This window comes from Haliotis cracherodii, unplaced genomic scaffold (genome assembly GCF_022045235.1).
Source record: "Haliotis cracherodii isolate W230 unplaced genomic scaffold, xgHalCrac1.p SCAF_17, whole genome shotgun sequence".
Lineage (NCBI taxonomy): Eukaryota > Metazoa > Mollusca > Gastropoda > Lepetellida > Haliotidae > Haliotis > Haliotis cracherodii.
Genome location: NW_027266272.1, coordinates 18312878 through 18328601, shown reverse-complemented (window position 1 = coordinate 18328601; position 15724 = coordinate 18312878). Strand labels below are relative to the sequence as shown.

Sequence of the window (15724 nt, the reverse complement as noted above, 5' to 3'; positions counted from 1 at the left end):
GTCCTTGTTTTAGCCCCCTAATGCCGAGCGCCAGACAGGGCGACAACAAGTACATGTACAATCTTTTAACGTATTTTGGTATGACGCGGCCGGGGATCGAACCCCGGACCTTCCGCTCTCCGGGCGGACGCTCTACCACTAGATCACGGAGGCGGTCCCGCCGTTATATAGCTGGAACTTAACGTGTAAGAAAAAAAGTTCATTCACTCTGTAAAGAATCTGACCTTTTATTTTGATGATCAAATTTGTTTGTTTATCAGATATGTCTATCCCAAACAGGGGAAGTTGGCCTCGAGAATGCGCGTTTTGAGGGGTTGGGGCGGCCTGACGTTAGTGTGGACGGCAACAGGTACGCCCTCGGCAGTAGGAAGCATCTGCAGCAACCTCACCTGGAAATACAGGACTGCTTAAAATGATAAAAGAATATACGCTCTATTAATTTCGACGGAAAAGCCACAAGTGTAAGGTAGTTTTGTTCAAGATCACGTGGACCAATCAGATCTCATCATACTGACATTGAGGTATGATAATAAGTGTTGACACAGATTCCATGGGGCGTAAAGGTGAAAAAGTAATAAACATAACATGATCGGATCACTGAAAATCAGTGATTACAGTAGTTGTTCGCGAATTTGGGTAGGCATATCCTGCTCTACCCGAAGTACACGCCACAATTTTCACAAAAAAAACGTCTTTTATGCACGCTGCACCCAGCGATTACGACGGCGGCCGGTACACTACAGGGTCTGGGAGGAACGTCAAAATTGAAGCAGACGTAATCTTTATGTAACACGGGCAAGGGTAATATATTGTGCTGATAGACCCAGGATCATACAGACAGATCACACAGGGTACAGCATCATGGAGTCGCGCACTGTAAAGGAATAGATAAGCCTAATTAAAAGAAAATTCATATGATTTTTGTAAGTGGTGGCTAAATGGTTTGCCGACCTCGTTGATTTGGTCATCATTCATAGACGGCGTAGGATGAAGGTGCTTTTGATATCAACCTCTTGCTGCGTTAAACCTGCACTGTTGCTGAACAAACAAATACACAAACAATACATGATATAAACAAATTATCATCAACTGTTAAAGATTGGAACCGTGAAGATCCGGGATAGAATAGGTCTTCAGCAACCCATGCTTGCCGTAAAAGGCGACTATGCTTGTCGTAAGAGGTGACTAACGGGATCCGGTGGTCAGTCTCGCTGACTTGGTTGATGCACGTCATCGTATTCCAATTGCTTAGATCGATGCTCATGATGTCAATCACTGGATTATGTACAGATCGCCGTCATATAGCTGGAATATTGCTGATTGCGGTTTTAAACCAGTCGGTTTAAGTTTTAAAAAAACAAGGTTATATGTGGACTATTGCAATAGTCCTCGCCACTTGAAATAGAATAACGACTGCTGACGCTACCCGGATTGTAACCGCGTGATCAAAACTCATTGATGATGTTTATTGCTTTTTTCATTACTGTAAGTAAAATTTATACGTGCAGCTGTCTTCGTTTATTAATCATCGCGATATTTCGTGATTCTATTTCAAGTGTCGAGGACTATAAGTGCGGCGTCAAACAACAAACAGCCACAAATGTTGAAGATAATATCAAATATTACAAAACTCACATTGTCTCGAGTTGTCATGAGAGGGGCCCTCATGACAATCCACCTAACAGACTCCGAACAGGGTGGAGTTGTGAGCGATCCCTGGTAGGTGAAGAAATTGCCGCTGAGAGGGAGGAGTTTACGTGGGTCGATCCTGATTGGAATCTTCTTACCTACTGTATTATAACAGCTTACAGTCAAGACTCAGTTTATGTCGTGATAATAACGAGAACCAATAAAAAAAATATTTTTACAAGTGCCAAATTAATTGGACTGGAAGCGCCCATAAAATATGCAACCGTTTTCTATTTTGATCTGTGGTTGCATAAGTGAGTTAAGCAGATTATATCCTTAACATGAAACATTATTGGTAAAAATGTAAAGTCACAACTTTGCGTACCCCTTCTATCATTTTGTTTGTGGTAATATGGAAACAGTGTAGAAACAGAATGGGTTGGATTCTTAGTCTATATCCTTGGTTCATACAGATACATATATTTGTGACCGCCTCCATGGTCTAGTGGTAGAGCGTCGGCCTGGAGAGCGGAAGGTCACGGATTCAATCCCCGACCGCGTCATACCAAAAGACGTTAAAAGATGGTACTTGTTGTTACCCTGCCTAGGGTTCGGCATTAACGGAGTCTGAGTGGGGTATTCATGTTAAACTGTGGCTTGGTATCTCATTTGGCTAGCACTATAAAATCGGCATTAGCAACACACACACACACAAACACACACGTGCAAGAATGTCGCAACACAAGTGCAATAATGCGTGCTGCATGTCTGCTAGTACTAATCAAACAAAATCAAGCCATTCCGCCAATGAGGAATATTACTTACAGTAATGACTAAAAATGCAAAGTGCGCTTTTATAATAATATCATGTATGCTAGTTACAAACGAGGGTGCCAACCCCGGTCTCATTGTTCAACCCGGAATCCCGAATACTGCTTAACACAAATCCAAAAACGTCAGAATTCACCCTGTACAAAGTCAGAATGTCAATCACAGACGAAAACATTTGGAACACGTTCCTAGGTCGAAAAAGGGTGCGATTTGAAGTTACTGAAAATAGTATAGAAAAAATATAATATATAAAAGGAAATTTTCCCGCACACCAATAATGGGTCAATAAATGTTGAATCTGGGTACGAAATTAGGTGTGTTTGTTTTTTTGTTGTTGTTTTTTTTGTGTCAGTTTTTTTGTTTGTGCCACACTGCTGAGTCCCGAATACCCTTTAAACAGACCCCAAATAGCGCGTTGGCATACTTAAATTAATCATCGCGATATATCGTGATTCTATTTCAAGTGGCCAGGACCATTGCACCTGCATTAGTTAGGGCAGCCCTCCCACATCAAGCTGACAGGCAGTGATATAACTGAAATATTGTTTAGTGGAACGTTGAACATCTTCTCTCAGAATAACTTTACTGCCTGCAACATACTTACAGCCCCCCCCCCCCCCCCCCCCATCACCCCCTCTCTCTACACAACCCCCCCCCCCCCCCCCCCCGAAAACACACACACACACACACACACACATTATTATCAGGTATCAATTAATGCATTACACGCAAGGGCAAGATATATGTACAATATTTAAAGTATGAATATTTTGTTTCTGAGCTTAGTATGCAAAATATTATCTTAATATGAGTGAGTGAGTGAGTGAGTACGGTTTACGCCGCTTTTAGCAATATTCCAGCAATACCAGAACTGGGCTTCCCATGTCGGAAATCGAACCCGGATCTTCGCCGTGATGAGCGAACGCTTTAAACACTTCGCTGACCGTCCCTTATCTTAATATGAATGAGAAGATGCCGAAAATAGATGTACTTACTTCCCTGTAGCCTGGAGACCGCGCTGATGAAATTATTCAGGTCAGTGTTGGGAGAGAGAGAACCTTCCTGATTGAAAGAAAACAGAAATACAAACATTTTTGTTTATTTTCTTAAAGAACTACATTCGGATAGGACATGCAAGACAACATTCCCCTTAACTTGTATTGCCATGTTACTAAATACCTGTAATACAAGTATACCACATCTTCCCGAGCCAAAGAGTAAATTGACTATAAAAGTCCAGTTCCCACCCTTGCCGATCTAGGCTGGAATTTCTTGGCTCGATCGTAGCGCCACCAGTGGCTATTACGAGTTATATGTTCCTCCTATTGACCAATCAGATTCCTTTAATATCACTTGCATTTGCTCCAAACAAAATGGCGGCTCCCAGGCAAGACGATCTGATCGATAATCAAGATCTATATTGTGATAAAACGGGTCTTACTTCACGTGAGCACCTTCATTAAAAACATAAAGAGATTTGAAAAATGTATGTTGACGCCGAGTTAAAAATACACAATAAACTAGCTGACCCAGACCTCAGTATGAAATAGTTGGTTGGTTTGTTTGTTGTTTAACGCCGCACTCAGCAATATTCCAGCAATATGACGGCGGTCTGTAAATAATCGAGTCTGGACCAGACAATCCAGCGATTGACATCATGAGCATCGATCCACGCAATTGTGATCGATGACATGCATCAACCAAGTCAGCGAGCCTGACCACCCGATCCCGTTAGTCGCCTTTTACGACAAGCATTGTCGCCTTTTACGGCAAGCATGGGTTGCTGAAGACCTATTCTACCCCGGAATCTTCACAGGTCTAGCAACACGTACACTAGTGTGTCAAATAACAGATAACTATGACAAGTTGTAATGTTAACGCCAGATCTAAGTAAGAAGAGCCAAACCGGCTCCGTGGTCTAGTGGTAGAGCGTCCGCCCGGAGAGCGAAAGGTCCGGGGTTCGATCCCCGGCAGCGTCATACCAAAAGACGTTAAAAGATGGTACTTGTTGTTACCCTGTCTGGCGCTCGGCATTTAGGGGCTCAAACAAGGACTGGTCGGCTCGGAGTCAGTATACTGTGTCTGAGTGGGATATTCATATTCAACTGCGGCATGGTATCTCAGTGCGCTAGCACTATAAATCGGCATCAGTCCGGACTAGTACAAGCAGCCACACAAACACACACACACATACATGCACGTCGCTATAGAAGTGCAATAATCTTAGACGCGACGTTAAACCCCATTTCACCTCACCTAAGGAGAGCCAAGGAACTTCACAAATTTTCCCCCTATCCAGCGCCAGTGAGCGGCCCGGGTCAGCAGCGTGGGAACTGACCCATGGAAGGACAGCGCCATCATGTATTACCTTGGCACGGCACCTTGGTACTAAATGCTTGTATACAGCTTCTTGGGTCCAAACTGTATTTGTGTAAATTTTATTGATCAAATTTTAACAAATACCAGTTAAATAAACTTTAGTAATTTTGACACTCTTTTAAAGTCCAGAAACATAGTTTTTAACAACTGCTGATTAAATCATAGCATGACTATTGAAGAACTGACGAATACTCTGTAGGAATTATCATATCAGAAGCGATTAAATCAATTATGTCAAGTATCAAAGTTGAATACTGTGAGGGTTTACCACATTTATTACCCTCAGCTGCACCGACACAATTGGAAGTCAGCGATTGGTTAAACCCTGCTCTGATCATTGTTTCAGTTGTATGACAGTGTGTAATAGATTGACGAGGCAAGTGTAAGACGTTTATTACTGTAGTGATCGTAGGTTTCCGGAGGTCTTCGGAAAGGTTCGAGTTGGTCATCCCGTGGCTGACCACGGGATACCCCAAGAAGAAGGGTTGTCAGCCATCGTTGTAAGTAAACCAGGTCGAGTACCCAGCTCAATGCAGTATTGAATAATATACTGACTTGACGAACTGACAGCCCTTGTACGTGAGTAGAAAACAAGGTTTGTGAAACCAAGATATCGTTTTCACAGCAGTGGCGCTGTGAACACATCGACTTTTCTCGGGAAAAGATTTTTTCCGAATTCGTCGACTGCTCGACTTTGCCGCCACGCCGTCGCCATCTTGCTTGTCTTGGCTACAGGGACGAGGGATATTTGGCTAAGGTTGAATGAAACTTTAGCATTTCGCGACGAGTGGAAACATTTTTCGCCCGGTTAGTACCGTGCGACCTTGTAGTAGTGATTTCTTTTCACGGCCGGTTCCGTATCGGCTGGTAAATTTATAGTTCACCGCACGTGGAAATCTACGTGCGTTGATCAAGTACGGCCGTTTTCGTGGCTGTGCACAATAATTAATAATTAGGGAACCGTAGCGTATCGGAAATTTATATTCTTATATCAATTATGACCCTTTCACATGCGTAGTTGTGTGTGACAATTGGTGACTGCTCGTAACGGATGTTTGTTGACATTGACTCGCGAGTGTCACCTATTTTCGTCACGGACGTATAAGTTCGTGAGTTGGTAGGTCATAACCAATAGCGTAGGTGTTTAGTGTTAGGGGAAGTAGGAATAGTATTGTTATTTTCATTAGGATTCAGGATAAATAGTTGTCTAGATTTATTGTTCATTGCTCTGTGTGATTTTCCAAAGTATTCTACACACTGTTGGAAGATGGAGGATAATGGGGTGAGAGTCAATTATGCCACTTGGTCTCAACTATGTGAAATCCAGGGGATTGATATAGGACTGGCGCAGAGGATCATAGACCTGAGAAGTGTGGTGGGCAATCTCATCCTGGATGATGTCCGCAGTTTAGAGGGATTTGATGACAGTGACGAGGTGGTGAGCCAGTTAGACTTTGCCATAAACCCCGACCATGGCAACAGGCGAAGGAACCATACCGAGAGGATGGAGGATCAGCATGTGCAACAGCCGGAGACAAATCCATACGACTGGATGCAGGAGGGTGGAGAGGACCAGGCCCAGACACATCCAAGGGGGTGGGAAGTTATGGAGAGACTGTTGGACCATCAGAAAAAAATGGCAGAGGCTCAGGAAAGGAGACTGTCAGAGATGCTGGCAGCCCAGGCTGAAACTAGCTTGCGGATGAGTCGGGAACAGATGAACGAGATAGCTAAGCTCCAGGCTGAAACTGGCTCGCAGATAGTCAAGGCTTTGGCTAATTTGGCTCCCACGCTACAAGGCCCGGGCAAGAGTAACTCGAGCCTGCAGCATGACAGGCTGGCACTTATGAGTCCGTCGCGGGAAATAGTTTCCAGTATCCAGAGGGGATCACGGGTTCACCCGGAACTGAGGTTGGATGAGAGCCCACAAAGACAGTACCACCCTTCTTCAAGAGCGGAGGGGAGCGAGTATAGTGGGGAGACGGTTTTTCCCGGGAAAGCACCGCCAGTAAAAAACGAGTCTGTAACGCCGATCCCACAGGTGTCGAGGGAACAGGACTACAGATTGCCACCACCTGCGCTCTCGACTTACAGCGCTGTTGGGGGTGGACAGGGGGCGCGAGTCAAGGACTCACAACATAAGCAGTTGTTGCAGAGTGTGGATTATCTGACCACGGAGCAGAATCGGAAGCATGCTCGAGGATCACCACAGGGAGGTACTCCCCAGTTTCAATCGGACAGTTCTGGTGAGTATGCGAACTCAAGTCTGTACTACCACAAAGAAACCCCAAACAAGGGAGCCAATTGGGGCTACAGCTCACCCTGTAACCCCCGGAAGAGCATGGATGCACATGGGCTGAATCCATCCACTGGGGATTACCCTTTGCCCAAGCAAGTGAACAGCTACCAATCAGCAATTGACCATCAAGTCGCACAGGATCCCAAGGTGGTCAAGCAGGAATTACCTGATCGTGACCAGACCACGCTGGACAGAGTACTTAACAGAAGAGGCCCCGATAGAAGAGATTCGGATGGTCGAGGCGACCAGGACCGGGCCCCCATGGATAGATATCATGCCGAGGAGAGTGACGTGGATGAGCGAGAGGACCCACGAGAGCCTAGCCGCAAGGGTGATGCAGTTAGACGGGATAGGGGCGTGAATAGAGGTCCGGTTCGCCGAGGCCCAGAACGACGGGAAGGAGCAAGAGACCAGCCCCAACGCCATAGTACCCCTAACCTAACATATGACGGAAGATCTGGTTGGTCAGGTTTCTACCTCAAATTCCAAACATTGGCCCGCAGAGAGGGTTGGTGGGAACAGGAGAAAAAGGATCAACTCACGTTAGTGATGCGAGACATGGCAAGTGACTATATAACTATGTGCCTGGATCGGGACCCGGACTTGTCCTTTGAGGATTTGGTGTTTAAACTACAAAAACGGTTTGAACGCAGTGAACCTGCGGAGACGGCACAGATACGATTCCCTACCATGAGGCAAGAGGGGGGAGAGACATTAGAAGACTGGGCACAGCGATTATTGGCCACGGCTGTGGTAGCTTTCTGGGATTGTCCAGACCAGTTCATCGATCGACAGGTGATAATGCGTCTCTGCCAAGGATGCGAAAACAAGGAGGCTGGACAATTCGTCTCTAACATGAAACCAGGGACTCTGGAGGTCGCCATTGCAAGCTTGCGCCAATACCAGCATAACACACAGGCAGTGTATGGAAGGGCCCGTCGGGAGATACGACAGGTCGCAACGGACACATCACCACCACCAGAAACACGGGTGAAGGTGGTTCAAGCCTCGAGCCCCAAGTCATCGGGTAGTTCTGGCGATTCTGGCACAGAGATAACAAGGAGACTGGAAGCTGTGGAACAGAAAGTCAGTAGCCTCACCCTGTTTGCAGAAGAAAACAGGACCTCTATAAAAGAGATCAAAACTTCTATAAAAGAGATCAAAACTTCTATAAAAGAGAACAGAACTTCTATGGAGGAAATCAAGATCATGTTCACGAAGCTGGCGGAGAATGTGAACAGTAGAGGACGTCAAAGGTCTCCGAGCCCTAGCCGACGGGATACCCCAAAAAGAAGGGTTGTCAGCCATCGTTGTAAGTAAACCAGGTCGAGTACCCAGCTCAATGCAGTATTGAATAATATACTGACTTGACGAACTGACAGCCCTTGTACGTGAGTAGAAAACAAGGTTTGTGAAACCGAGATATCGTTTTCACAACATTACTTTGCTGAAACCCAACAGAACCGAACTGAACGTACGTTTATTCGTAAGAAGACGTATCATCTTATAACACAAGTTACTTAGGATGAAACCCAAGAGCAAATCCGGGCGAATTGGAATCAGAACCACTGTCATGGTCTAAGTGCACGTCGAAGGGACGCAACTCTGCACAAGAAATAGCGACGCCTTCATGCGTCGAAATTAGGGTTGCGACCGGGTACGAAAACTGAACTCGAGTACCCGGCAGACAATACCCGAACCGGACTCGAGTACCCGTAGTTCAATGTGGACAACACTTGTTTGTAATGCTTTTGCGAATAAAAGGTTATCAAACATCTATTGATCTATTCTAAGGTATTATGTTTTTTATTAAATGCCTGCATGGCTTACCTAAAAAATTTGAACGTTTGTCCGTTTTGTCGTCCATTTGGAAGTGACCTACGAGTTACGAAAGGCGATTAGAGTTATCTCCCCTGAACGGGTACTCGAGTCCTGAAAATTGGACTCGCGTCCTAAGCTACCCGACCCGTTATCGGGTACTCGAGTACCCGTCGCAACCCTAGTCGAAATTATTAAAATATTTATTGAAAATTCAGTACCCATCAACAAACGAGATAATTAATAAACAAAATACATACAAACAGCTGATCTGAGGTTACTACTGTGTAAAGTTATACTGACCAGTAGGAAGACAGCTATCACGGCCAGTCCGTCAGGCATCCCACTCGCGCCGTCCATGCTCCCATACTTTGCGTTGTAGTGAACCAAGTGAAGCTGGAGTAAAATATACACAACCATAGTTAGCTTTTGTTTTAAAATGAGGAATGTCTTTTAGAATATTATAACCCCCGGGTTATAAAATGCACATCAACAATAGGTCTTCAGCAAACCATGCTTGCCGTAAAAGGCGACTATGCTTGTCGTAAGAGGCGACTAACGGGATCTGGTGGTCAGGCTTGCTGACTTGGTCGATGCCTGCTATCGTATCCGAATTGCGTGGATCGATTCTCATGATGTCAGTCACTGGATTGTCTGGTCCAGACTCGATTATTTACAGACCGCCGTCATATAGCTGAAATTTTGCTGAATGCGTTGTTAAACAACAAACAAACAAACAATACAAAGAAAACTGGTTACTACTAAAGCTATATTGTGAAGCAATCACGATCCCACCTATGGCCAGCTAAAGGGAATCGTTTGTGAAGGAACAAATGTGTCAACATGAAACATGGAGGTGATCTATGTAGCAATTAAAACAGCTTCCTGAAAACTAGATTAACGTCTTGACAATGGAGGTGATGTTTGTATTCAACTAAATTCCAAAGAAACATATAAATAAAGTTATAAGGAATGTTAAACAATTGGAATGCAGAGGGTATCTCGGCCGAACGCAAAAGGCATTTTCATCCAATCAGGACATTTTATATCATTCACCTCCTTTGCGGCAGCTTCATCATGTCATCTTTTTCCTTGACTCTTAAACCTGAAGACATATTTATTCCTCTTTTTATTACCCATATAGGAACGGAGATGCTGGGCAGTATTTATTTCTGTAACCTCCCTAGGGAGGTCGCTTGATGCCGATTGGCTGTTTTAGAAAGCCTGTAATTTCATTGGTTAATGACACATTGCCGGAACTACATTTTCCCATTCATCATGTTCATTCATCTTTTTCCACAAACACATGTCTGCCATACGAGACTTGTCATTTACAACATAAAGCGATCTATAAACTGTATATTTTATTCATTTAAATAAAATATCGTTTACTCATGTTGTTTACGATAATTGAATACACGAAACATAAAAAGTAGGCTAACTGAGATTTGTAGATTAAATTTGATTGAAAAAAACCGTCTGCTATACTTGCAGGTAAACAACAATGGCGATATTGTTGTCCCCGATAAAAGTGACCGATCTTGTGAAGATTGACGTAAAATTATTTGCAAATGTAGTGAACATAATACAGCCATTGAACAGTTTCAACGTCTTTGTGGTGAAAACTGACATGGGAGAGTCCGTCGTTATAGACTACGCATGATTCCTGGAACCGTGACGTCAATGTCTGCCAGGCGCCAACATTTTGGTCTAAATCAATCACATTTGGATGTTTTGATGGATAATGATTTCTTGGATGGTCCGAATAACACCCCGATGTTCCAAAACAAGCAGAAAGATTTATTGATGTACATGAAGGCGACACTGACAAATTTCTGGCAAAAATGTAAATGCAAACACTGTAAAAACAAACAAACATGCTGTTGTCAAACAGTTTCTTTCAGAAAAGGTGAATGAGCAACGCCCAATTGACGTTATCCCTCCCCCTGAACTTAACACGGTCATGTGCAAGTTTGTCATTGGCGTTAGGAAAAAGGATGGTTCCGAGTACGATTGTTTTTCAACGAGTATTATAAAGAGCGGTATACCACGTTGGTTCAAAAGTTGTTTGATCAAGGTTAAATCATTCGAGGCCTCAGTAAAGCTTTCAGAAACTGTATGGCTGACATATGGAGGACATTTCCAAATCTGACGCTTCAGTAACAAAAAATATGTCCGATACAAATTCCGGTAGGATCATGTTTTTAAGTTAGCATTTGACTTGCCTTTACATGTGTTTGTAATGGGTGCAACTGTTGGGGCAGAATATGCTTGGTTGGTTTGTTTGTTTGTTGTTTAACGCCGCACTCAGCAATATTCCAGCTATATCACGGCGGTCTGTAAATAATCGAGCCTGGACCAGACAATCCAGTGGTTGATATCATGAGCATCGATCCACGCAATTGGGATCGATGACCGTGCATCAACCAAGTCAGCGAGCCAGACCACCCGATCCCGTTAGTCGCCTTTTACGACAAGCATAGTCGCCTTTTACGGTAAGCATGGGTTGGTGAAGACCTATTCAACCCCGGATATTCACGGGTCGGCAGAATACGCACATGCTCATGAAACAGTCGGAATCGTACAACCGCACAATTATACTGCCATGCTCATGAAACAGTCGGAATCGTACAATCGCACAATTAATTTTTCATGAATATGGAAAAGGTTTTGTCGCTTTTATGTACCGTAGTAGCCGTAGTAGCCGTAGTCCTACAGAGCTGCCGATGTTGTAAGAGTACACAAAGGTGAAATACAGGAGTACCGATAGGATGGCATATTAATCCTGTTTATAACAAGTTGTCTTTCAGGCTGGGATATCAGGAAGAAGGTGTCCTTCAAACTGTTGACGTTTATAGTTACGTTTCTGAAATGTCATTGAGGATGACTTAAAAAGTAATAAACCGAAATCTCAATGTACTTTTATCCTGTGTTGTTTTGGACGAATTGTGAAAGGGATGGAAACGATAAGGCTAAAAACAGAAAGAAACGTGCCGTGGACGAGTATCACTTCTTGCTTAGAGCATTGTTGTATTTGGACGATGTGTTTTGCATTGAACTGAGTTTGAATTTTTAAATTTTGGCAATTTCATTTTTAAAGCGGTAAAGTTTTATTTGGTCGTTAGTTTATTTTGCCTATAAGAAAACTCAATGCAAACAGAGGGCGCTTTGATTTCTCCATCCGGTTAACATACAGCCTTGGCGACTGTCAAGTGATATTTGTCAACTTGTCTTTAGACAATAAAAGTTACACAATTCGACATAACATGTAAGTTTATCAGCCTTTCTATTTGTTTTAAAGTTTACACTTTTAGATAACACGTCATAAAATGGCTAACTGCATTTGCGTATTCGTCTTCTGATTACAAGACCGACTCCGTGGCCTAGTGGTAGTGTGTCCCCTCCGGAGAGCGGAAGGTAGTGGGTTCGATCCTCGGCCGCGTCACTGCGAAAGGCGTTAAGAGATGGTACTTGTTGTTACCCTGTCTGGCGCTCGGCATGGTATCTCAGTGGGGCAGCACAATAGATCGGCATCAGTCCGGACTAGTACAAGCAGCCACACACACACACGCACACGTGCATGCACGTAGCTATAAGTGCAATAATCTTGGACGCGACATTAAACCCCATTTCACCTCACCTCACCTTCTGATAACACTGGATGTATGGTTCCACATGCAGACACAGAACTTGTGGGAGAGCTAACAGCATTGTGAGTTGATGGGTAAAAACTAAAAAGTATATCTATAGTCCCGGCTGTTGTCTTTGTTGTTGTTGTAGAATACCTTTATAATTCTGCCTAACAATTGCTAATCACACTGAAAGATACCCATTATAATAAAGGTATAAACCCAATGTTACCTCGGCGTCATAACCTCTACCGTCAACGAGGTGTTCAGACCCTGTGTAGGGCAGGTTGCCGACGTGGTAGTGCAGCTTACTGAGGATGTAGGTGGAATCAGGGCTGTGTGGGACGCCGGTCAGAGTCAGGGGGTTTGAGACAGAAAATTCCATACTCGCTGTGTGGCCACCTGAAAGAAAGGTATTGTTTACACTCACAATCACATGACGCTGCGGCGTGTCAGCTTAATGTGGGTTGTTTGGTTGGCTTGTTGTTTAACGCCGCAATATTCCAGCTATATGACGGCGGTCTGTAAACAATCGAGTCTGGACCAGAAAATCCAGTGATTGACATCATGACCATCGATCTAAGCAATTGATCCATCGATCAACCAAGTCAGCGAGCCTGACCACCCGATTCCGTTAGTCGCCTTTTACGACAACCATAGTTGCCCTTTACGGCAAGCATGGGTTGCTGAAGACCTATCCTACCCCAGATCTTCACGGGTCTGCTTATTGTGGGAGAAGAACCCAAAGTGATGCGGGTCTCAGACGCTTTAATACCACTCTGGTGAAACCCACGAGCACGGGTGTGGTGCTTACAAACCTAGAAACATAATCGGGGCGAACGAGGATTCGAACCCGCTGTCATAGGTTTCTGGCGTGCCCAAGGGACGCAACTCTGTGCAGTGAATAGTTTTGTCTCTTATTGCATGAACGTAAAGAATTATATGTAGGGGAAAAGATTTAGAAGACCAATAAATAAACATGAAAAATTACTCATGATAAATAATTCACGAAATTCAGTTATGTACTTATCTAGCAACCAGATATATATTTCATTACCATGGTTATACAGTTGCCCCTGCAATGACCCGGAAGGAAAGAGACTGTACTTGACCCGGAAGGACTTAAAGCAAGACGTTTGCGCAGACCGGATGTTGACGGGAGACTGCCAAGAGCCCCCACAGCACATGGACAGCTGAGACCAACTGTAGGGACCTGTGAGGAAACCATTGAAGACGCATCTTAGATTTCGTTTGCATTTGAAATGGTTGAGTTGGTGACTGTTGCTTAATTCCAAAATCAACAATATTCCAGCTGCATTGCTTGTGTCACAGAGTGACATGATGGCACTCAGTTCGGATGATATACTATGAGCTATAACTTCGGTACTAATTAATTTCTGGTAAGTACTGACTTACACGTCGTTAAGGGAATCTAGACTATTTCACATGTGTGTTACGGATTGCAATTGTGCCATTGTCCAACACAGTAAGCCTTTACTTGATATTACTACACCGCCTCCGTGATCTAGAGGTAGAGCGACCGCCCGGAGAGCGGAAGGTCCGGGGTTCGATCCCCGGCCGCGTCATACCAAAAGACGTTAAAAGATTATACTTGTTGTTACCCTGTCTGGCGCTCGGCATTAAGGGGCTCAAATAAGGACTGGTCGGCTCGGAGTCAGTATACTGTGTCTGAATGGGGTATTCATGTTAAACTGCAACTGGTATCTCAGTCGGCGTCAGTCCGGACTAGTACAAGCAGCCACACACACGTGCATGCATGTTGCTGTATAAGAGCAATAATCTATTAAGTGAAAACCCAATTTTACCTCATCTCATATTACTACAGTTATAGCCTTCATCAGTAGTGAGTGAGTATAGTTTTACGCCGCTTTAGCAATATCCCAGCAATATCACGGCGGGGGACACCAGAAATGGGCTTCACACAATGTACCCATGTCGGGAATCGAACCCGGGTCTTCGGCGTGACGAGCGAACGCTTTAACCACTAGGCTACCCGACCGCCCCCTTCATCAGTAATCCCCTGGTTATCCTTGTCGTGTCGGTAACCATCCATAGTCCCATGAGCAGGTTGTTTGTATATTGTCAAACGCCGCACTCAGCAATATTCCAGCTGTCGGTGGTCTGTAAATAATCGAGCCTGGACCAGACAATCCACTGATTGACATCATGGCCATCGATCCACGTAATTGGGATCGATGACATGCATCAACCAAGTCAGCGAGCCTGACCACCCGATCCCATTAGTCGCCTCTTACGACAACCACAGTCGCCTTTTACGGCAAGCATGGGTTGCTGAAGACCTATTCTACCCCGGATCTTCACGGATCCATGGTGCAGACAGTCCAATGATCATTATCGGGACGATTCTAAGACTCGATCCCAGACCAATATACCCTGGTGGCTCAACACGGGTAGTGTAAGACGCGTGGCTCACTGAAAACGACTACAATATTGGTTACACAATCCCAACAAGCACCGCTGTCTCACCGTTATAGGATTTTTTGTTATAACTGTAAGCCGCTCCATTAGCCGCACACTGTATTGGAAGCATCGTCTGTCGTCTGGCAGGACCCTCCTTCGCTTCAAGGTCAACAGTCGTCGTGCTATTTGTGCCGTCTTGTACACCCACCGTGCAACCCACTGTGTCAGCAGCAACAGCAACAGCAGCGAAGACAACAACGACCAGCGAGAACGTCCCCAACATAATCCTCCCGTGACGTCTGACGAGGTGGTGTATTGATCATTTACTGGAGTCCCTGTGGTGTGTATTGTACCCTATCTGTGCAATCTGACAACAGTTGTCACCTGCGTATGCCACCGCTTCAATAATATGACGTTATCTAGATGCTGTTTCTGTTCAAAAGGTCGATTGTGTGGCAGTTCCATCGATAGATACATCACTTAAATAGCTTCGTAGTAATATGAAGGACCGTGTTCTGAACTTTCATCCAAACCACAGTCTATACATACATACATACATACATACATACATACATACATACATACATACATACATATATATACTCACCGCCAAAAGAAACGCGAACCATACAAACATATAGAGAAGTATATACGTTAAGAAGAGATGCGTACCACTTAATTGCAAAGAGTGTCTTTA

The 15724-nt window shown here is 44.3% G+C and overlaps 1 protein-coding gene across 1 annotated transcript; it reads right to left on the bottom strand.

The window, feature by feature from the left end:
- Window positions 1-266: 266 nt before the first annotated feature.
- LOC139464482 (carbonic anhydrase 1-like) lies at window positions 267-15310 on the bottom strand. Its single transcript, XM_071246009.1, has 7 exons — window positions 15094-15310; window positions 13643-13798; window positions 12818-12987; window positions 9260-9352; window positions 3456-3522; window positions 1636-1790; window positions 267-389 (listed from the first exon to the last, which is right to left on the bottom strand). Exons 1-7 carry the CDS (start codon window positions 15308-15310, stop codon window positions 267-269), a joined length of 981 nt encoding a protein of 326 aa, XP_071102110.1.
- Window positions 15311-15724: the final 414 nt, after the last annotated feature.